Source organism: Pistacia vera, unplaced genomic scaffold, assembly GCF_008641045.1.
Source record: "Pistacia vera cultivar Batoury unplaced genomic scaffold, PisVer_v2 Contig425, whole genome shotgun sequence".
NCBI classification, from domain to species: domain Eukaryota; kingdom Viridiplantae; phylum Streptophyta; class Magnoliopsida; order Sapindales; family Anacardiaceae; genus Pistacia; species Pistacia vera.
In genome coordinates, this window is record NW_022196252.1 from 971,291 (window position 1) to 992,036 (window position 20,746).

At 38.2% G+C, this 20,746-nt stretch overlaps 1 protein-coding gene across 1 annotated transcript; it reads right to left on the reverse strand.

Annotated features, from left to right (window-relative positions):
• Positions 1 to 13,568: 13,568 nt before the first annotated feature.
• On the reverse strand, positions 13,569 to 17,665 carry LOC116143044. Its single transcript, XM_031428465.1, has 6 exons — positions 17,351 to 17,665; positions 17,174 to 17,269; positions 15,972 to 16,012; positions 15,223 to 15,340; positions 14,667 to 14,747; positions 13,569 to 13,869 (listed from the first exon to the last, which is right to left on the reverse strand). Exons 1-6 carry the CDS (start codon positions 17,546 to 17,548, stop codon positions 13,813 to 13,815), a joined length of 591 nt encoding a protein of 196 aa, XP_031284325.1. The 5' UTR covers positions 17,549 to 17,665; the 3' UTR covers positions 13,569 to 13,812.
• Between the last annotated feature and the right edge of the window lie 3,081 nt (positions 17,666 to 20,746).

Sequence of the window (20,746 nt, forward strand, 5' to 3'; positions counted from 1 at the left end):
TGATGGTGGACCTTGTGGTGTGTTCCGTGACTGGTTTGAGCTTTTGGTTTTGATGAAGTTATAATCTTCTTATGCTTTTAGCCACAATCTATTTTGTTGTTGTTGGTGGTAGGCTTAGTGGTGGACCTGGCGGTGGTGGTGGAGTACTTGGCGGTGGCGGAGGTGGACAATTTGAAGTTGTGAGCCATGGAAAGAATGAGCTTTTGATGCAAAGAATTCTTGGGACTCAAAATGACGGTGGCACTGTGAAATATGAATATCAGTACCAATTTTAAGATTTGATTTCTATGTTTTTTGTAAACTTTTGCCCTATTTTTGATCATCATACATATGATTAAAATACTCTTAATCAATGCTCTTTTCGCTTGTCTCTTTTACAAATCGCTAAGAATCCAAGCATGAAAGTGGAAGAATATTCCTTGATGCATTTTTTTTGGTTGCCCCATTGGAATTTGGATGCACTTCTTGATTAATACGCCATGCTAACATCTGAATTTACTAGATGTTGGCCCCAAGTGACCTTTTAATGTATTTTTGATTCTTGATATGTGACACTATCTTTATGGAATGAATGGATTGGTCTTTCCTAAGGTTTGTTGTAGTATATTTCTGGATTCTGAATTTTCTTTTACCGATGTCACTAGTTGAACCAGCAGTTGATTGAACAGGTCAACCTGGGACTTGGTCAATTTTTCGGGTTTCATCCCAAGTCGATTTCTGGAACATTGTGACAAACCTGAACAGAAGGTGGAGAATAGAGGAGGGTTGGTAGGTGGGGAAGAAGGCCTCGTTATAGCCAACTAGCATTATTGAATGTGATTGGGCCAATCGCAGGTTGGCTAGGCCCAGGTCGTGAAATCTTCTATTGTTGCGTGGCACGACCGGGGGGGAGGGGGGGTGGGGTTGGGGGGGAGGAGGAATGGTGTGGTCCTTAATGTTTTGTAACTTTTAATTGTGGATTTTGTGAGTATTTTCTGTAACTATTAATGTCTTTTTAATCAAGGTTTGTATTAGGGGGAGATTAAGTTGAGAGACTTTACGGTCGGTGTAGTTTTTTACTTTTTGTTGCATAATATTATATATGAGTTAAATTGATAAGATTAACCTTTTCGTATTAAGTTAAACATCATAATTTGAAAAATGGGGATAACATTTTATGTTTCGGAGTCAATATTGTTTTGTAAAAAATTGGGGCCAAAATAAAATTCAGCCACTCGTATAATGAGGAAATTTAACTCCCCAGACATCCCAAGTTTGGATTTAAAAAAATAACCCTGAAAATTGAAGGGCTGTTTTTTTTTTTTTTTTTTTTTTTTAAATTTAAAAATTTGATGCAGCACTCTTAATTGTAACTAAACATGCAAAAAGGGGCTAGAGTGAAAAGATTGAAACCTATTTGGGTAATAGTATAATTAATGGAAATTTGTTTACATTTTGAAAATTAAAAAAAACGACTCCCTCCCTTCAAAATCGCTTAATTGAGCAGTATACCCAAAAAACGACTGACGAAACACCTTCTATTTCTTTGAATTTTCGATGATAAAAGTTCCATATTTCTGGCCAATATTCGATCCTAAAGCTTTGTTACACAAAATCATGGCTGACATTCACAAAGAGGAGGAAAACCCAACCCCACTCCAAATCATAGAATCCAACGGCGATGGTTGTTCAACGGTTGTCGAAGAAGATGCTCCGGTGGATCATTCGATAAGTGAAGGTGGTCCAGAGGCAGAGGAGACAACGACGACACAAGAACATATAGAAGAATTGGAAAATGGTTCTGAAGAGGAAGACGCCAGTGAGGAGGAGGAGGCCAGTGAAGAAATGGTACGTTTTTTACTGGTGGTTTTGAATTTGATGAAAAATTTGATTGGTTTGTGCGAATTTGGGGGATATATAGTTGATTTTATTGTTACGGTGGTTGTGGTGTTTTGTCGAGCAGTTGATAGACATCGGGGGAGTGGCTTCGTTTAGGTTCCAGAGGATAGGGGAAGGCAAGGGAGGCTGTAGGGAGGTTGTTTGTGGGAGGTTGGAGGGCTAGGGATAGTAGGAGGTGGCAGAATAGGGGGCTGGAGGGTTGCCCTGAATATTGCAGGGCTGGCCACGCACAGTTGTGCTATTCTGCCACCTCCTGCCATCCTTAGCCATCTCTAGTCATGAAACCTACCACAACAATCTCTGTAGGGCCTGCATTGGCTTCTCAGGTCCTCTCGAAGCCAAAAACACCCACTCCCCGAGGCCCTTGAAGCCCATATCCCCCAAATTGGCAACCTATTGGTTGTTTTTGTTTCTTTTTTTGCTGATATTTAGTTTATATTGATTGTACATATTTTCTGAAGAGTAAATTATAAAGACTATGGGTTGGAGGTTGTAAGCGATAAGGTACTGTTCTTCCCCTGAGGGTGTCAGTTAGGTCGAGTTGGCAAGTTTTGATGAGAATAATAGAGATTTTAGAGGAACAAAGTAAGGGTATGGACAGATTCAAAGATAGTTGTTTAGGTCATTTTGCAGACATCGGAGAAAATTGGAAAAAGGCATTCTGGGGGCAGAGAGTGCATTATGTGTTGCTGCACTCAATAAAAAGCCAAAAAAAAAAAAAAAATTGAAATATGTTTTGTGGTGGATGGGAAGCCACTAGGTTTTGGCATGATGGAATATGCCTTGATGACAGGCTTAAGATGTGGGGAATTTCCAAATGCGGAAGAGCAAGAGAGAATAACAAAGAGCAGGGCAGCTGATAACATGACTAGAAAGGTTTTGGGGGGAAGGCGTCTATTACAGGACGCGATTTATAGGAGAGGTTAGGAGAAGATGGGTATACCTCTTCAAAGAAGTTTAAGATGTGTCTGGTATGGTTTGTGCATTCGATCCTAATGGCTTCTAACTCAGCAAAAGCTGGTAATATGTATTAGGTAAAGTTTGCAAGCAACATGGACTTCTTTAATGCTTATTTGTGAGGACGGTTATCATTTCAGCTAACCATTGACTCACTGCGTGGAAAAGACATGGCGATAAAGCATCGCCAAGCTGTCGAGAAGGATAGACCAAGCACGTACAATTTGTTTGGCTTCCCATGGGCAATGCAGGTAAATATTAATAGCTTTTTGTTATATTTTTTGTATTATATGTGTTTTAATTATGATATAGACTATTTTTTTACAATGTACGATTGGATGTATGAGGTCGTCCCTGTCCTGGCTAAGGCAGGGGGCGAAAGAAGACTTCGGATGAGCAGCCACAATTTTCTAGGATGTTGTGGTGGCACATCGAGAAGTGTACCCATTGGGATTACGACAAATTAGAAATGAAAATTCAAGCAGCTCAGGTAAGATTAAAGGATTAATCTTTTGAATATGCACTTGCTTTTAAATGTGACTTAAATTTGATCGATTTTTTTTCTTATTGCAAAGAGTCGTCCGTCTCTTCCTCACCCTTATGGGATAGACTGCCGAATACGAGACCTAGAAGGAGTCACGCATGTGAGTGCAGCTGTAGAACCACTGCTTGAGAATGTTATTGAGGTCGAGGATGATGAAGTTCCAATTGGCGGGAGGGAGGGGGAGGAGGATGAAGAAGTTCGTACGCCTCCACCCAATTGGCAAACCTGTTCAACAAGTACCACTTTGCTGAGCCGTCGGGGTTAGGAGAATGAAGTGGTTGACCTTATAAACGGTCTGTTTGATAGTTTTACAACAGCCGTTTATGAGAGGTTTGAGAAGATGGAAGAGCGGATGAAAAGGGTGGAGGAGAAAGTTGGTAGGGTGGAGGAGGAAGTTGGTAAGGTATTAAAAGTGGTTGCAGTGCAACCTGAGCATAAAAGAGAGAGCCGAAAGAGTATGGAAAAAAGAGAAAAACGAAGAAAAAAAATGAGAAAGTCCGTGAAAGTGGAGAAGCAAAAATGGAGGAGGGTAAGGAGGAAGGTGGAGGAAGTGGGGAAGTGAAAATGTAGGAGGGTGAAGCGGGACGCGAAAGAAGTGAGGAAGTGAAAATGGAGGAAGGCAGAGGAAGTGGGCAAGTGAAAACGGAGGAGTTAAAAGTCGATTTGTATAGGCCAATAGATGAGGAAAAGAAAAAACCCTTCTATGCCTATTACAATGATTTTAGAAGTGATGGGCATGTGAAGTGCAAGACCAGGGATTATCCCCGGGAGTAGTTTCAAAAGATGTTGACAATAGGCAGGTGGCTCGACGACTTGGTGAGTTCTTTTCACTTATTTTTCCTTATGTTTTCCAGGAGGTATTGTATACTTATTTTGTTGTTTTTATTTGATGCAACACATTGATGAGGTATTGACACTTATGAGGCTATGACAGAGCAGTAATGGTGATATTTTGTATCCGCACTGTACCATCACTGATGTGGCCTTTGGCCAAAGCCTAGTAACTACATATGACACCTTAATGAAAAAGGCCAATGGTGGAGGTGCAACAAGGGGAGGCAAGCGGAAAAGATTGGTCAAAGATGACTTCGACGGCGTCCTTGATGATTTTTGGTTTGATGAAAGGATGATGCAGCATGTATAGGGGGAAAGGCCTAAATATGGCAAAAGTTGGGCAAACTTTAAAAGAGTATACTGCATCGTGAACAACAAGGATATGCATTGGATAGCCGTCGTTTCGCTACTAGATGAGGACTTGTTGCAGATCCTTGATTGCAACCCGAGTATTTGTCGAGAGAGGCAGTTGGAGACGAAGTTGCAGCCATTGTGTATATTGTTCTCGCGGCTGTTGTGCGACAGCGGGATGTTTCAACACTTGGGTGATGAACTACTGATGGGAAAGTGGCTACTCAAGCGCCTTCTCATCCCGATAAATGACTCAAGGTAAATTTTGTATAAAGCTTACATAATACAATTGCTCTATAAGCTGATTCTAATGCTAATATCTTCCTCTTATTGTAGCGTTGATTGTGGGGCATATGCACTAAAATTTATTGAGTTCGACATGACCAACACCCCAATGGACATGTTGAATGACGAAACAATGAGAAACTTTCGGGAGCGCTTGGCTGTTGAGTACTTCCATGGGCATGTGGATCCCTTTTGACTAACTAGAACCCAATCCAAGTCATTGTTGATGCTGTCATCAAAAGGTATGGAAGTTGGACTTAGAGTTTTGTAGTTTATGTGAAATACATTGCTTAGTGGGTTGTCTTGAATTGGATCAGTTGGTATTGTTAGACGTCAGGCTGTTGATACTTGGGTTGTGGTGTTATGTATGCTTTGTGGCCAAGGCCAAGGCTGGATAATATTGGAAGGGGTGCTATAGAAGAAGACGAAGAGGTTGCTGCTGATGCTGAAGGTTTGCTGGATAATTTTGGAGGATAGGGAAGTGGCTGAAGAGAATGATGAAGAGGGAGGATGAAGGCTACCGGCGCTGCTTTTATTTTGGGTGTATATAAGACATTTAGTTGTTGTTTATAATGTTGTAATTTAATGTAATTGACACATTTCAGATTTGTACAAAAGTAATTCAGTATTTCTTTCCTTCTTTTGACTTTGAGTTTATTTAGTATTCTTTTTAAATGGCATTAATGTGTTGATGCAATTATATTGTCAAATTCAGGAGAAAAGATGGAATGTGTTGGTGATTTTAGTTTGCCGAAATTCAAAAGAAAAGTTGGAAATAATATGTGTTGCCCATGATTGCTTAAGCGAATATATATATCGTTTAAGCGATCAAGGGTTTTCTATACATGATCGCTTAAGCGAGACATTAAATTGCTTAAGTGATCGTGTACCTAGGGTGATCTTGATACGACTTTGGACTTGATTGCTTAAGCGATCCTGAATCTCTTAAACGACCAAGGCTAAAAGTGAAGAATCGCTTAAGGGATCATGCACCTAGGATGATCTTGATTCTGCCTTGGACTTGATCGCTTAAGTGATTCTAAATCACTTAAGCGATCAAGGCTAAAAGTGAACAATTGCTTAAACGATACATAAATCACTTAAGCAATTGTGCACCTAAGATGATCTTGATTCTGCCTTGCACTTGATCGCTTAAGCGACCAAGGCTAAAAGTGAAAAATCGCTTAAGCGATACATAAATCGCTTAAGCGATCGTGCATTTGGGATGATCTTGATTCTGCCTTAGACTTGATTGCTTAAGCGACCAAGGCTAAAAGTGAACAATTGCTTAAGCGATACATAAATCGCTTAAGCGATCGTGCATCTAGGATGATCTTGATTTTTCCTTGCACTTGATCGCTTAAGCGACAAAGGGTAAAAGTGAAGAATCGCTTAAGTGAGACCTTAAATCGCTTAAGAGATCATGCACCTGGGGTGACTTGATTCTACCTTGGACTTGATCGCTTAAGTGATCTTGATTTTGGCTTGTACATGTTCACTTAAGCGATTAAGGCTAAATATACTAGATCGCTTAAGCGAGACCTGAAATCGCTTAAGTAATCCAATCTATTCAGATGATCTTTATTATGCCTTTCACAAGATCGCTTAAGCAATTTATTTTATCACTTAAGCAACGAAGGCTTATAAACACTGGATTGCTTAACCGATAAACCAATTGCTTAAGCAATCCCCCTTTTTTTATTATTTTGGAATAGGTTGTCAACCCCATATTAAATGATGTTAATGTGAACTTCGGACGTTCACAACATCACATGATTATTAACGTTAATGTTAAGTGACATCGGTTATTAACACATATTAAGGCCAATTAAGAAGGATTATTTGCAACTTAATTCCATCAACACATATTAAGGCCATGTAAGAAGATTATTTACAATCATATGATATATGGATGAATGTCATAGCGCACTAGTGTGACACGTTAGTAGAAACGTACCCCATTTCACAAATATGGATGGTGTATTTGAGAATGATTATTGTGCTCTTTTTACTAATCAAAATGCAGTCAAATCTTGTACGATGCAGGGGGAATAGATTGAAATAAGCTTGAATTTTGACTATACGATTAGTTCAGTGGACCATGATCTGTCTTGTGTCAATTGATTTGATTATTTATATCACTTAATCGATTTTTTTAATTATATTTTAATTAAACTAATTTTTTTTACGTGTGTAGATAAACATATAAAAGGAATATTAAAGTATAAAATGATTCTATATAATACAAATTTTAATGTTTTTAAATTACCAAAGTAAATTAGCCTTGATCGCTTAAGTGATGTATGATTTCGCTGAAGCAATCCTGTATATTTAGCCTTGATCGCTTTATCAATGTATGATATTGCTTAAGCGATATTGTCAAAGACAGAATAAAGATCATCCGAAAATATTGGATTGCTAAAGCGATTTAAGGTCTCGCTTAAGTGATCCAGTATATTAGCCTTAGTCGCTTAAGCGATGCACAGTCGCTTAAGCGATCACGTACAAGCTAGAATTAAGATCACTTAAGCGATTCTTCACTTTTACCCATGATAGTTTAAGCGATCAAGTCCAAGGCAGAATCAAGTCACCCCAAGTGCACGATTGCTTAAGCGATCATGTCCAAGGTAGAATCAAGATCACTTAAGCGATTCTTCACTTTTATTAAACAACCAAGGCCATTTTGCTTCTTATCTCCTCGATCTTTTGATATTGTGCACGTTTGAGTGAAAATCGCGTTACGACACAGACCGGTCGGATCTGTGTCATAACGCATCGTTATGGCTTTTTCCGGCCAGATCCACGGCCTGCCGTGGCCGCGACGGCCGAAAAAGGCCAAAACGACAACCATCGCTGACGGCCAAAGATATGGCCGTTGTTGACCGTCAACGACAGCCATTTCTTTGACTGTCGTTACGGCCAGATCTGGCCGAAAAAGGCCAGATCGGTGAACTTCCAGCCATTTCTAGTCGGCAGGTAGACCGTTGTACAGATTCCGGTTACCACCGATGGTGGTTGGCGGAATCTGGCAAGTATGGGTCATGGAAGTGTTTTTGCTAATTTTTAAACTTTTTTTTAGGGGGTATTTAATGAAATTAATAACCTTATAGGGTCTAAAAGTAATTAAATAAAATAGAGTAATATTTCTGGAATAATATGCCAAACATTATTCGGAGAATAGGGTTGAGAATATGGGTAAAAATAATAAGCTAAACACACCCTAAATCTTTTCATCCTAATCTTTTTTGCTGCTTTAATTACACTTAAGTATGCCACGTCATATTTTTTAACCCAAAAAAAATCAAAAAGATTTTCATGCCATTTTGTTAAATGGAAACTTGGGATGGCCGGCAGTTAAATTTTCTCAATTTCTCCCCACTTTTCCACTCCGTTCGGGGGGAGTTTATTAAAAAGACATTTGAAGTTTACATTTAATTAAAAGGCTATCAAGTTTTAAAATGTTAACTAAATAGCCATATTATTGATTAAGGGTAATTAGTGCTTAATTAAGATTAATGTAATCTTTTCAAAATTATACTATATTTCCACAAACCCGAAATTGTTGCAAATAAACCCAAAAACCTTTTTCTTCCTCCCGCCATTAACGCATCTCTACCTCTGCATCTTCTTCTCTTCTTCTTGGCTTCGTCTNATTGATTGATTATCTTGATACTACAATGATGTTGATAATATATATTTTGTTTGTCTGGCTTCTTTGGGCAGCTATCAGTGTTGTTCAGAGGTAATATGCAAAATTTTACTAACTTAAACCCTTTTTAAAATTGATGAAAATGAAAAATAATTAATTTGATTTAATATGTTATAAAGGATGATTTATTCAAGGTAACAATAAAATTTAAAACATAAAAAATTGAAAACAACAACTCTTCAACGGTTGGCCTTGGCAACTGTCTTGATTTTATCCTTCTTCTTGATGACATAGCTGGAAATACAAGGACATAAAATTAGTTTAATGCACCAAAAAAGAGAAATATAATAACTTCATCAGATTGCTTAAGCAATCTTCGGTCGCTTAAGCGATCTGTTTGTTAGATCTGCATATAAGAAAAGATCGCTTAAGCAACCTTATGTCACTGAAGCGATCTAGTGGCCACCAGATCTGATCTGAGCAGCAGATCGCTTAAACGATCTGCTGTTTAGATCTGCAGATAGCGATCTTATGTCGCTTAAGTGATTCGATCTTATCTGCAGATTGCTTGCTTTCTTACTACTGATCAATTCGAACCTAATTTTCTGGATCTGCATGTGATCGATTCTGGCAACTGCTTCTCTGGTGGCCAACTTGCTTGCAAATTAAGCACTTATTCATCCTCTAGGGAACCTCAGAGGCTAATGGAATACGCTTAACTCTGTTTTTTTTTCCTTTTTCTGTCTTCTTAACTGGCGGATAGATGATAATGTGAACCAACTCTAGCAGCACCACCCACTGCTCTTCTGAAGGAACTGGATATATCATTTCCAAATAAGCCAGCATGTAGTGATTTGCCATATAGAGAGGGGAGCAAAGTTTTATGTAAATTCTTGAACCAAAATCTGGCTTCTGTTGGTGTTTCAGTGCTGCTAGTGCTTGAGGACAAGGTAAACGTTAAATATCAAGCACTTTACAGCTGTAAGTTTTACTAAGAAGGTTAACTAGGGCATCCGAACCATAGCCACGCACGGTGAACTCTTGAGCATTAAGAGAATAGGCAAACAGTGCATTTGACAGTTCCATACGCTCTCGCAATAATTTTTCAGCTGACGGAACAAGGGTTGTGGTAAAATTATCTAACTTCATATAACGCTCATGGAACCACAGTGACAATGTCCTCTGGATTGCATCAAAAAGGGCAACTATTGAAAACTCTCTTTCTATTAACAACTCTGAATTTATGGACTCGGCTATGATTGTGGTCATAACATCAAACCTTCTTCCAAGAAAGTAAGCTCCACTCCATCGCTCAAAACCAACATCATGCTCAAGATACTTAGCAATTCTATCATCCTTGATTTGGATTTGCCAGAAGTGCTGCTCAAACTCATCAACTCGATAAGCTTTTGCTGTCATGTAGTATGTCTGAAGGAGGCCAGCACACTTAAACTTTTGTTTTATGTTCTCACCAACGTGCCTCATACAGAATCTGTGATATGCTTAAGGGTAAATAGTGGCAATCCCCTTCTTTATAGAGTTGTGCCTATCGGATATTATGCACAACTCGTCACTGTTAGGCACTATTGTACATAATTGCTGAAAAAACCAAGTCCATGACTTGTCGTTCTCATAGTCAACAACACACCATGCAACGAGATATGTGTGATTCTCGTTGTCCTATGAAGTGGCCACCAACAATGTACCTCCATACTTTTCTGTCAAAAAGCAACCATCAATAGCCAACACCTTTCTCATGTTTACAAAACCCCTTATAGCAGAACCATAAGTAACAAAAAAAAAATAATTAAACCTCATATTCTTGTCCCACTTCAAAGTCGTCTTGCTACCTTAGTTTGTCAACTCAAGCATATAACGGTACACTTCTAATACTGCGTACTCGTGCTCCGGCGTGCTCCTCACAAAATCTTGTGCATGCTGTCTCCTTTTCCAACATTTCCAATAACTAACAACTCATCCTAACTCTATGCGCACAAGTCTCTGAATGTCTTTAGGAGATGGACCTTTCCCTTCAACGAACTGACTTTTGACAAGTTGTCCAATAACATCAGCAGAGGCTTGTCGATGCTCACTTTAAATATGTCACAAACCACATGTGTGCTCACGGGTATATGTGCTAACAATAAATTTTTCGGACTCTACCAACCTTCTACAATAAACCCGCCACTTGTACTTTTGGTCACGACATGCAATCGTCACAACCGATGAATTAGACTGTTTGGTGATGAACTCAAAATTACCTTTTACGGTAACAAGTTTTAGCTTCCTCACCACTTCCTCTTTGTTGTCAAATAAATACCCTATGCACAACTTTGATCCATCCATAAAAACATGAGCTGATTCACTACTACCTACAATTCCCCCCTCTGAACATGCATAAAGGACCATAGTGTTCTCTTCCTCACAAACTACACCTTCTGCATAATCTGTATTTAAAGGAATCTCTACATCTGCGGGAATATGTATAGGGTCCTCCTCCTCAACATTTTTATTTTGCCGCACATGACCAACCTCTTCTATAGTGTCCTCCTCACCACCCAAATCACTGCATACTCTTGATTTTTTTAACTATGAAATCAATGCCCTCGTAGTTTAAATTAAAACCAGCATTCTCTTCGCCAACTTCCTCGTTATCCCCTTCCTTTGAACCAACTTCCAATTGTTTATCTACAAAAGAAACCCTTAAAATCGGCCTCGAACCATTATCGCCCACATCAATCATATATAGCTTCACACCTTCATCTGACTTTAATATAGCAGGAGGTACCTTATAATGTTCAAGAACTTTGCTTAAAACATACTTCTCAACTATATCACTACGTGAGCAACTCAAATCACCTCTTCTAATTATTTCATCAATCAACTCATCAAAACTAACATCTGTGCTCACAGCAACTGGTATAACGTTTTTGCTCTTCCCAATCCACTTCTAGCAACTTTCTTCCTCTACCCACTCACCAAAATATTCAACACCCAAAACAACTTGTCCTATGTCTAATAATAGCCAAGTACCTATAATGCAAGAAAAAAAAATATTATTAACTGATGTATTAAGGGTTGAAAGATTTTAAAAAGCATCTACAAAATCGCTTGAGTGATCTGGTGTATTACTTAAGCGATCTGGTATATCGCTTATTGGATCACTTAAGCGATATAATGGATCGCTTAAGCGATCTGGTATAAGAAAGCCCGATCGCTTAAGTAATCTGCTGCCATACACCAAACTTATAGCAGATCGCTTAAGCGATCTTCTGCCATTTACCTGATCGCTTAAGTGATCTACGATCTATTGCATTATACCAGACATACCAGATCACTTAAGCGATACACTAGATCGCTTAAGCGATCCATCATATCTAGAACATATTTTCAGTCATCTCCACCTACAATCAGTGCTATCACCCCTAGCTATCCACAATACAAGAAAATATTCAACAAATTTCACTCCTTTCAACTTGCATTACATCAAACACAACCTAACAACCTAAACAACTAAATCAAAATCATAACCCAAACTCAATCCATCATTAAATCTTTGTAAATCGAAATATATAATGGAAAGGGGAGATACACATACCTGGACGAAATGTCAAGAGGAGGAGGAGGATCTATGGCAAAGAAGATATTAATGGCAGAGAAAGAAGATAGTGTTAATGGCGGGAAGAAGAAGATGTACAGGAATGAGGAAGAAGAAGATGTAGACGAAGAAGAAGATGCAGAAGAAGAAGAAGATGTAGACGAAGCTCAGAAGAAACAACAACCAGGGAAGGGATGTGTTAATGGCGGGAGGAAGAAGAATAAGGTGTTTGGGCTTGTTTGCAAGAATTTTGCCTCTTTGGGGACATATTGTAATTTTTAAAAGATTACACAATACTTCATTAATCCTAATTAACCACTAATCATGATTAATTAACCTTAATCAATAATAAGACTATTTACTTAACACTTTCAAACTACATGGCCTTTTAATTAAATTTGAACTTGACTTGGCATTTTAATCAAATGCCCCAAGTGAAGGTGTTTATGGGTGATTTTGTGTGTTGATTTTGGGAAACTGAAAATGAAGATGAAAATCTAAGTTTTAAAGCTGATTTTAAAGAAACAAGTGAAGTTTTAAGAAACGTTTTCAACTGAATTTGAGAGGGGATTTGTGAATTGTGAAGGGGAGGAGTTGAAAGAACCTGAATTTTTTTTATATATATTAGAACATCTCGAAAAAACTCTTTATATGACCAAAACTCTTTATTATAAAGAGTTTGTTCATAAAAACAAGAGTCAAATAGACTCTTTATTCTTTAAATATAAATTAAATAGTGGGTTTGGCTCTCTACATCTATAGAGTCAAATTTCACTCTCTATCCCAATTTTATTTAATAAATTACAAGTTTCTAAGCATTTTATTATTAATTTTCTCTTCTATTAAGTCTCTCTCTTATTTATTAAGTCTAATTTAAAGAGTCTATTGGATTATAATACAAATTTTGTTCTTTATATCTAAAAATTAATAACAATGATCTTTATTTATGTGAAATATGCTCTTTAAAATAAAGAGCATCGTTATAATATTGTAATATTGGGTTGATATTTTGCAGTTTATACGTATAGTTATGTTTGTTTCAGATTCTTAAAAGTTGTATTTTGCTCGGAAAAATTAATAAATAAATATATAATGTTTGTTTTGTTGCTACTTTTAAGCATAAGCCCTGAACCAATCAGTAATGTTTATGTTTTTGATTGAATATTGTTGAAATGGGATGAGTAATAAAATTAATGTTTCAGCTTATTCAAAAATTGTGTTTTGATTGGCAAATTAAACGAATAATGTCTGTTCATTACGTAACCATTAAGAGCTTACAATAGGCCCCTTGGAAATTGATTTGTTTGTTGAAGAAAAATTTACACAAGAAATTATGTAAAAGTTTCTAAGCTTTTATAACATAATTATAAATTTCTACTTTGGTGAGTAACTAATTGACATAAATATTAAGTACAACAATAACATGATAAATTAATTAAGCAGAAACACAACTACGCAAGTTGAAAACAGTCTGCCGAAATTTGCCTATACAATACAATAATCAAAAGGCACCTTTATTTCAAAACATTATGTGGTTCAGCCTATCTAAATAATCAAAGGCACACTGAACTTTACAAATCTACTACTACAACAACAGAAAAGTAATTGGAATATAATGAATTTGAAAACAAAACCTACAAATATTAAATCATATATAACCATGGAATCAACAGTGACAGCTATAAAATGGTCATATGGTCAACAAGACAAATTGTCTTAAACCCTTTCTGCCAAGAGCAGTTGTTCTAGCTCCTCCCTCCGCCGCTCCAATTCCTGTGATTGTTTGCAAGAATTCATTTAAAAAGTCTCTGATTGAAATTCATATTTATACAACTACCGCAAACAAATGAAAAAGAACTTAAAAACAATGTATATCAATTAACTGAAATGGTCATATATACTAATTACTTGCTCGCAAACAAATTCATACTCATCATAAATCTTACCACCTAATATTCTTCAGATCATAGTGAACCTGAAAGAAATTCTAATATCCTAATATTACCCAAGGAAGCAACAAAATCCGAAGTCCCTCCCACCCAATGGTCAGAGCAATTAAAATTGATTTGTATACACCTCAATAACTGATGATTGTCAATCCATCACAGTGATAAGCACCAACTGTACAGCATTTCAAGTTTTATGATTTATAAAGAATGACACTGCGTATTGATTCATTCACATTAGTGTTTTCTAAGATGCTAAGAAATAGGTGCATGATATGATGTGATAAATTTAGTAGAGAGGAACAAACTGTGGCAGTGCTATAAATCACTGTTTGGGTGCAGTGCCAGGGGCAGTGGAAGCACATATTTAAAAAAAAAAAAAAAAAAAAAAATGTAGAGTTATTACAGGCCTATAGCACACAAATAAGATGCTTAATGATGCCACAGTACTGGCATTCATTTTCTGAATCCCCTTTTGAAAATTTGTAGCCTGAGAGGACCTCCATATAATGCTTATTTCAATAACACATAAACATCTAGGAGAAAGATTAAAAAAAATAAAATAAACCAGAAATAGCATGCAGACAGAACACTAATTTGTACTCTTGTAAAACGATGGCTTACCTCTAAATCCTTGACTGCTTGGTCCCTCGTCATTTCTTTCTGTTGACGAGAACGTTTGATCCAGCCAATGCATAGAATTCCCTAGAAATTGGTAGTTGCAATTATGTGTTAAATATTACCAGTTTCATTTAAAATTTCAATTATAAATATACAAAAAAAGCATAATAGAGAGAGTTTTGAGTGCAGCAAACCAATAAACATCATTGAGTATCAAATCAAGCAGAAGCGTGTCTAAAAACGCTAGATGCATAAAGATTAAAGACTTCTTAGGACATCATTAATTGATGAAATCAAGAAACTTTGAGACTAGAGGAAACTAATAATTATACTCTTGAGCTGATATTTCCAAATAACAGAGTAAAGTGAGCTTTGGTTAACAAAACTAAGAACCAATTGGATTTAAGGTAAGGACTCTTCATCAGTAAATGTTGACAACGGTTCTAAAAATTTTCACAGGCAAATTATTTGTACCCATTCAACCAGCAATCGAAGTAAGAAAAAAAAAATATACTCCTGGCTTAAACCAGTAATATTTAGAACATCATTATCATCTTACCGAAAAGACATAAACTAAACCACAAGCAAGAAGCATATAGCATGCTATATTTTGAAGAAGAACAAGATCTTTCTGGCTTCCAGAATCGTCAGAGAAAGCTCTTGTCATTACTGCAACACTGAAGGAAAAACCATAACTTTAAAAATTGAATGTGATCACTAATAGGTGCGTGTTTCAGTGTGAGAGTGACTGTGATACTTTAATTCAAAGTTGAACCAAATTATACAAGGTGAAAGAAATACTGTAATAATATATACAAAGTTAAATTTATCTAATAAACTGTTTCTGCAAAAATCCTGTTCTGACACTATTAATGATGAGAATCAAACAAATTTTGAGTGGTTTTAACTAAACTGATGTGTTTGGTATAGGGTGGGTCAATTAAATCCTATTTCGCCAATTCAAATGGCCTTATGGAACGATAGCCAAGAGTAGAGAAAGAACCTAGATATAATTCTATGCCAAAAAGAAGTTGTTTGGGTTGAACAAGTTTTGGGAGATTTCATAAAAACTACCACTAACTTGGCCACAAGGAACAATGGCCTAGAGAAGAGCGAAGAAAAAAAAGAGAGAGAGAGAGAGAGAGAGAGAGAGAGAAGCAATGGAAAAGTAACCTATCATATGAGTACGAATTCTGATCAATTTAGTATCATGTAGTTCAGGTTGATCAACATTTTAGGAGCCTTCAATTAAAAGATAAAATATAGGGACAAAAAATATCATATATCTTATGAAAATAGAAGACATACAAGATCTGCAGCATACCCCTACCGGCCCAATACTCCAATACCTGCAAAATTTTACCAAAATATAACATTGAAGACAACACATGATGTGAACAAAATCAAACAGCAACAACAAAAACAGAAGAATGAAGTATGCATAAAACAAAAATTCCCCAAAAGTGAGTCAGAAATGGCAAATGACACATTTTGAATTAATACGTAAGTAATGCCATATGAAATTATCAAACGAACAAAAAATAAAATAAAATAAAATAATTGAAACAACTTGACATACAAATCTTCCAGTAGTTTTAATCAGACTTCTAAGCTACTATGAAGTTGAAATAAATTGACGTAAGAAGTTGTTGTCAGGTACCCACTCCTGTGTATTTATCTTCTATATTCTACATACTAAAGAGAAAGTTGTTTGCCAAGTATCTACTTGCATATCCTTTTCTTCAAAGTTCTAATCCTGACAGGAGCTGCAGAATATATGAAATTTGTCCATAAAGAACAGAAATCTCTATCAATTCACCAGGAGTTTAGTTCAGCGAAAAAAAACCCCACAGGTGAAAAGTATCTTGCCAACAGTCAATAGATTAGAATATAATCCAGCTGGATCCAACTTTTGGTACTTCTCTTCATCCTATATTAACAAAGTCCTCTTTCTCTTTCCTCAGAAAGTTACCCAAACAATAGGTCCAGGTCGCAGAATTTCCTTTATTCAAGCTTAATATAATGTTTTTCCCCCTTTAACTTTGATAAATCGTTCATGTATTAGTCAGAATTTGGTTGCTGAAATTAACTCTCCTTTGATCCACAACAAGATAGTAAACTCCTTAGGAAGCTCATTGCAATATATGTAGTCATATAAGAATACTATAACAGCGCAATTACTACGTTAAGGGATGCAAAATCCCAATAATGTTAGAGAAATAAACCATCAAACTGGAACATTAAACATCAATTTGTCATAAACTTTTCAAAAGTGATGTTTCGCATTAGAAATATGGCATCCTACATCACAAAAATTAAAAATTAAAAGTTAAAATACCAATAACATTACCAATCGAATAACACATAAAAATAAAGGGAAAAAAAAGTCATATCTCAGTGAAAATATTTCAGAAGACATTCTCATTCAACCAAAAATCAAATTAAACAAAAAACAAAACTAAAAAATAAATAAATCAGTTCAGCAATATAATAATCAAAGTAGAACAAACCTTCCAAAACTTCATAACGAATTCCCATTCAGTCTCAGCAACAACCACGAAAAACGCAATCAAAACCGCATAGCATCTAAAAATTCCGTCAAAAACCTAAAACCAAAAACGACATAAAACATAAAAACCAAAAGCAAAAACGACGCAAAACATATAAATATAAACCATTCAACATACATCGGATCCTTTTTTGAAGGAGCGAATGGCAGAGAGAATGTTGACGGCAATGCAAAGAAGAGCGCTGATAGAAGTCACCAATTTGAAGCCTCTGCAGACCACCAAGAGCGCATCTGGCCGCGTCCGGAGTCTGGTGTTCGACGATGAACGCGGCGGCTCCGGTGCGCTCTCTCCTCCTCCGTTTCCATTTCTCGGCATTTTCTCACGATTACGAGAAGTTCAAATTCAATTTTTCATGGAAAACGACATAGTTTTATCATGGTTTGAAGCTTGTTTAATATTAATTGAAATATCTTTCTTTTGTTTTCTTTGTTGTGCTTGTTGTGCTTGCTTTCTGAAAGCGGGATTCTAATTCTTTCACCTGCTATTCAAGGAAGGAAGTCTCCGTTTTGTGACTGAAAGGTGCCGTTAAAACAAGGTCGTTGGAAGGACACGTGGCCGTAGCCTTCTGTTAAAGTTAAAGGTTCATATTTTCCTTTAAGATGAGTTCTAATGGAGGAAACGATTAATCAGAGTCAGAGCCATTCCTTTCTTTTATATATTCTAATTTTTTATTTATTAATTATACTATTTTTTCGATTACGAATTCTGAATATTTTATTTTTAAATCAGTTTAGAATAACTTATTTAAAAAATTCTCTTTAATCATTATAATATAAATTTATTTTCTTTTGGTTTATTTTAATTGTTATGCTTGGGAAAATAGGGCTGACGTGACATCCAGTTAAGTGCGAAAAGTCAGACCTCGGGAAGAGTTTACTGACATTCTGGCGCAGCCGCGTCATGTGATTACGGGTACACCCACAGCCTGCTTCCGTCAGAATAGTGGGTGCACGTCAGGCCAGCCAAGAGCTGTGATGATCCCGCGTGTCCAATCCCTGCAGCAAATCATGTGAATTACTCTAGAAGATAGGTAATGTGACATAAAGAAGGATTTGCATGGATCTTCCCACTAATTTACAGATTCAGTGATCATTACCTCAATGCATCCCAATATAAGTTGAGAGCTCCTCTCTCATTAAGGGGATTCACACATTTTTACTCTGGACCAGCCACTCTCTCTCTAGAAAAGACAACATTTGATACCTTGTATTATCAGTGTAAAGTCAGTCGTCTAAAACGACCTGACCCTTATCATTAATACAAACATCAGTGGACGTAGGACTTGCTTCCTTAGCATCCGAACCACTTTAAAACTCCCTTCTCACTGCATTTACTGTCATTTTCCTTTCCATTCACGTGTGTCTTTTGGGCCAGCTCAACATTTCACACGTGCGTTTCATTGGTGTCAAAATCACGCATCAACAGTTTGGCGCTAGAAGGAGGGCCTGATTTAGTGTTGATCCTTCATCAGGAGAATCTCCAACCTACCGGTCCTACAACAGCAAATGGCCCGCCAACCAAAACCTAAGCAAACCAATCAGGGTGCTGAAGGGCTCCCCCAAGTTCAAGGGGACACTTCTCCCAAAAAAGTTTCAGCCCCACAAAATGCTGCAGGAGATATCCCATCAAGTTCACAGCTTGACCCTGCTATTAGAAGCTACCTGGAGAGGTTTGACAATACTCTCCAGACGGTCAACTGAAGGCTGGACCGTTTGGACCAAGGCGTGTCATCCAAGTCAGTTGCGGCGGTGCAACCGCCAAAAACGCCTGCAGGTCCCGCGAAAGTGTGGCAAAGGGAAATAGCCCGTGCCGCGAGCACTGCAGCGCGTAGACGAAAGGGTAAGCAAGTGGCAAAAAACAATCCCACGGGCTCCAAAGCCAGCAAACACCGACAGTGCCCCAAGTAGAATACCAGTCTCGTTAAGACTCGGTGAAAAGATGCAGCTCGAGCTGTCCCATGCCATGTCGCAAGTGCAAACCCATAAAAGTGCTGGACAGGGCGATTCTTATCACCACCAGCAAAACGATCCTGATCGTCACCGTGCGAGAGGGTCCCACACTTCGCCGGGCGTTTCTTACCACCGCAAAGGTCGTGAAAATACCTCACACCTTTCATCGCCATCACACGCCTCTAGCCAGTGTGTGTCGAGAGTGGCCGGAACTGCCGGTCGAGGCGAAGAGGAACCCGACCTCCGGACTTTCCTCAATCATAATCGCGAGGGTCAAACTCGCATGGGTGAAAGCAATCCCCAAGCGGCTCCATTGCCATCCATTGCCACAAATTGAGGAGCTGCAGCGAGCCTAGACAGACTACGAGCTCAGCAAAATGAGCAGGGGCAGGTCGCATCTGCTTCCCCCTTCTCTCCCGAAGTGTTAGCCGCTCCACTCCAATCAGGATTCAGGATGCTCGACATGCTGGCATTTGATGGAAACTCCGATCCGCAGGATCATTTATATGAATTTAACGACCTGATGGAGTTTCACCAAGTCTCAGATCTAGCAAAATGTCGTTGTTTGGCAATGACTTTGACCTCTCATGCCAAACGGTGGTTCAGGTCGCTCCCAGCGAGATCGATCAGTTCGTGGCCTCAGATGAGCGCGACATTCCTAAGGCATTTTCAAGCAAATCGAAAGTTCTCGATGCCTTTGAGCTACCTCAGCAATATAAGGCAAGAAAGGGATGAATCCCTTCAGTCCTACATTGACCGTTTCCACAGAGAACTCAACAAGGTGGCTCATACTCTCGAAGAGTCTGTTCGGACTCTCATCATAGCCGGAGTTCGTCCATAGACCAACCTGTGGAAAGAATTACAGGTTGAGGACGATGTTTCCCTCACTAGATTCTATAACCTTGCGGAGAAGTACCTCTGGATAGAAAATTCATTGGCGGTACTCCGTCATAGTGACCCCGGCGCTTCGGGCAGTACACCTGGTCGGTGGGATAGTCGAAGAGCTGATCACAAGGGGGACGCAGACGATCATTAAAGAGGGAAGAAACCTCATTACAAGCCCAAAAAGTCCTATGCTCTCGTCCCTCGTCACAATCGCGACAGAAACCAATATACTCCACTGAACGCATCTGTATCGGCTATTCTTGATAAATCCGAGGAGGCCAGCCTGCTCGGAGAGCTCGAGCCCATGAAAACTCCCGCGATAGCTAGAAATAATAAAAAATATTGTCTCTATCATCAGGACAATGGGCACCATACCGATGAATGTCAAGCTCTCAAGCAGGCGATCGAAAACCTCATCAAGTAGGGACATTTCAAAGAGTATATTGATGACTCTGCTCCCTCACAAGAGAAAAATCAGGGGGAGCCAAGTAAGAAGCGCAGCGATCAGAAAGGAGTGTGCACCCTCAATTTAATTTTCGGGGGACCGCACTTCGCGAAGAACTCGCGAGGCGCTCAAGAAAGGTATGCTCGCGAGACACATCACGAGCCCATCAGAACGATGAGCGTGGCACAGCGACCACAGAAGGTTCGCCGGGAGGAGGAAATTTCCTTCTCCAAA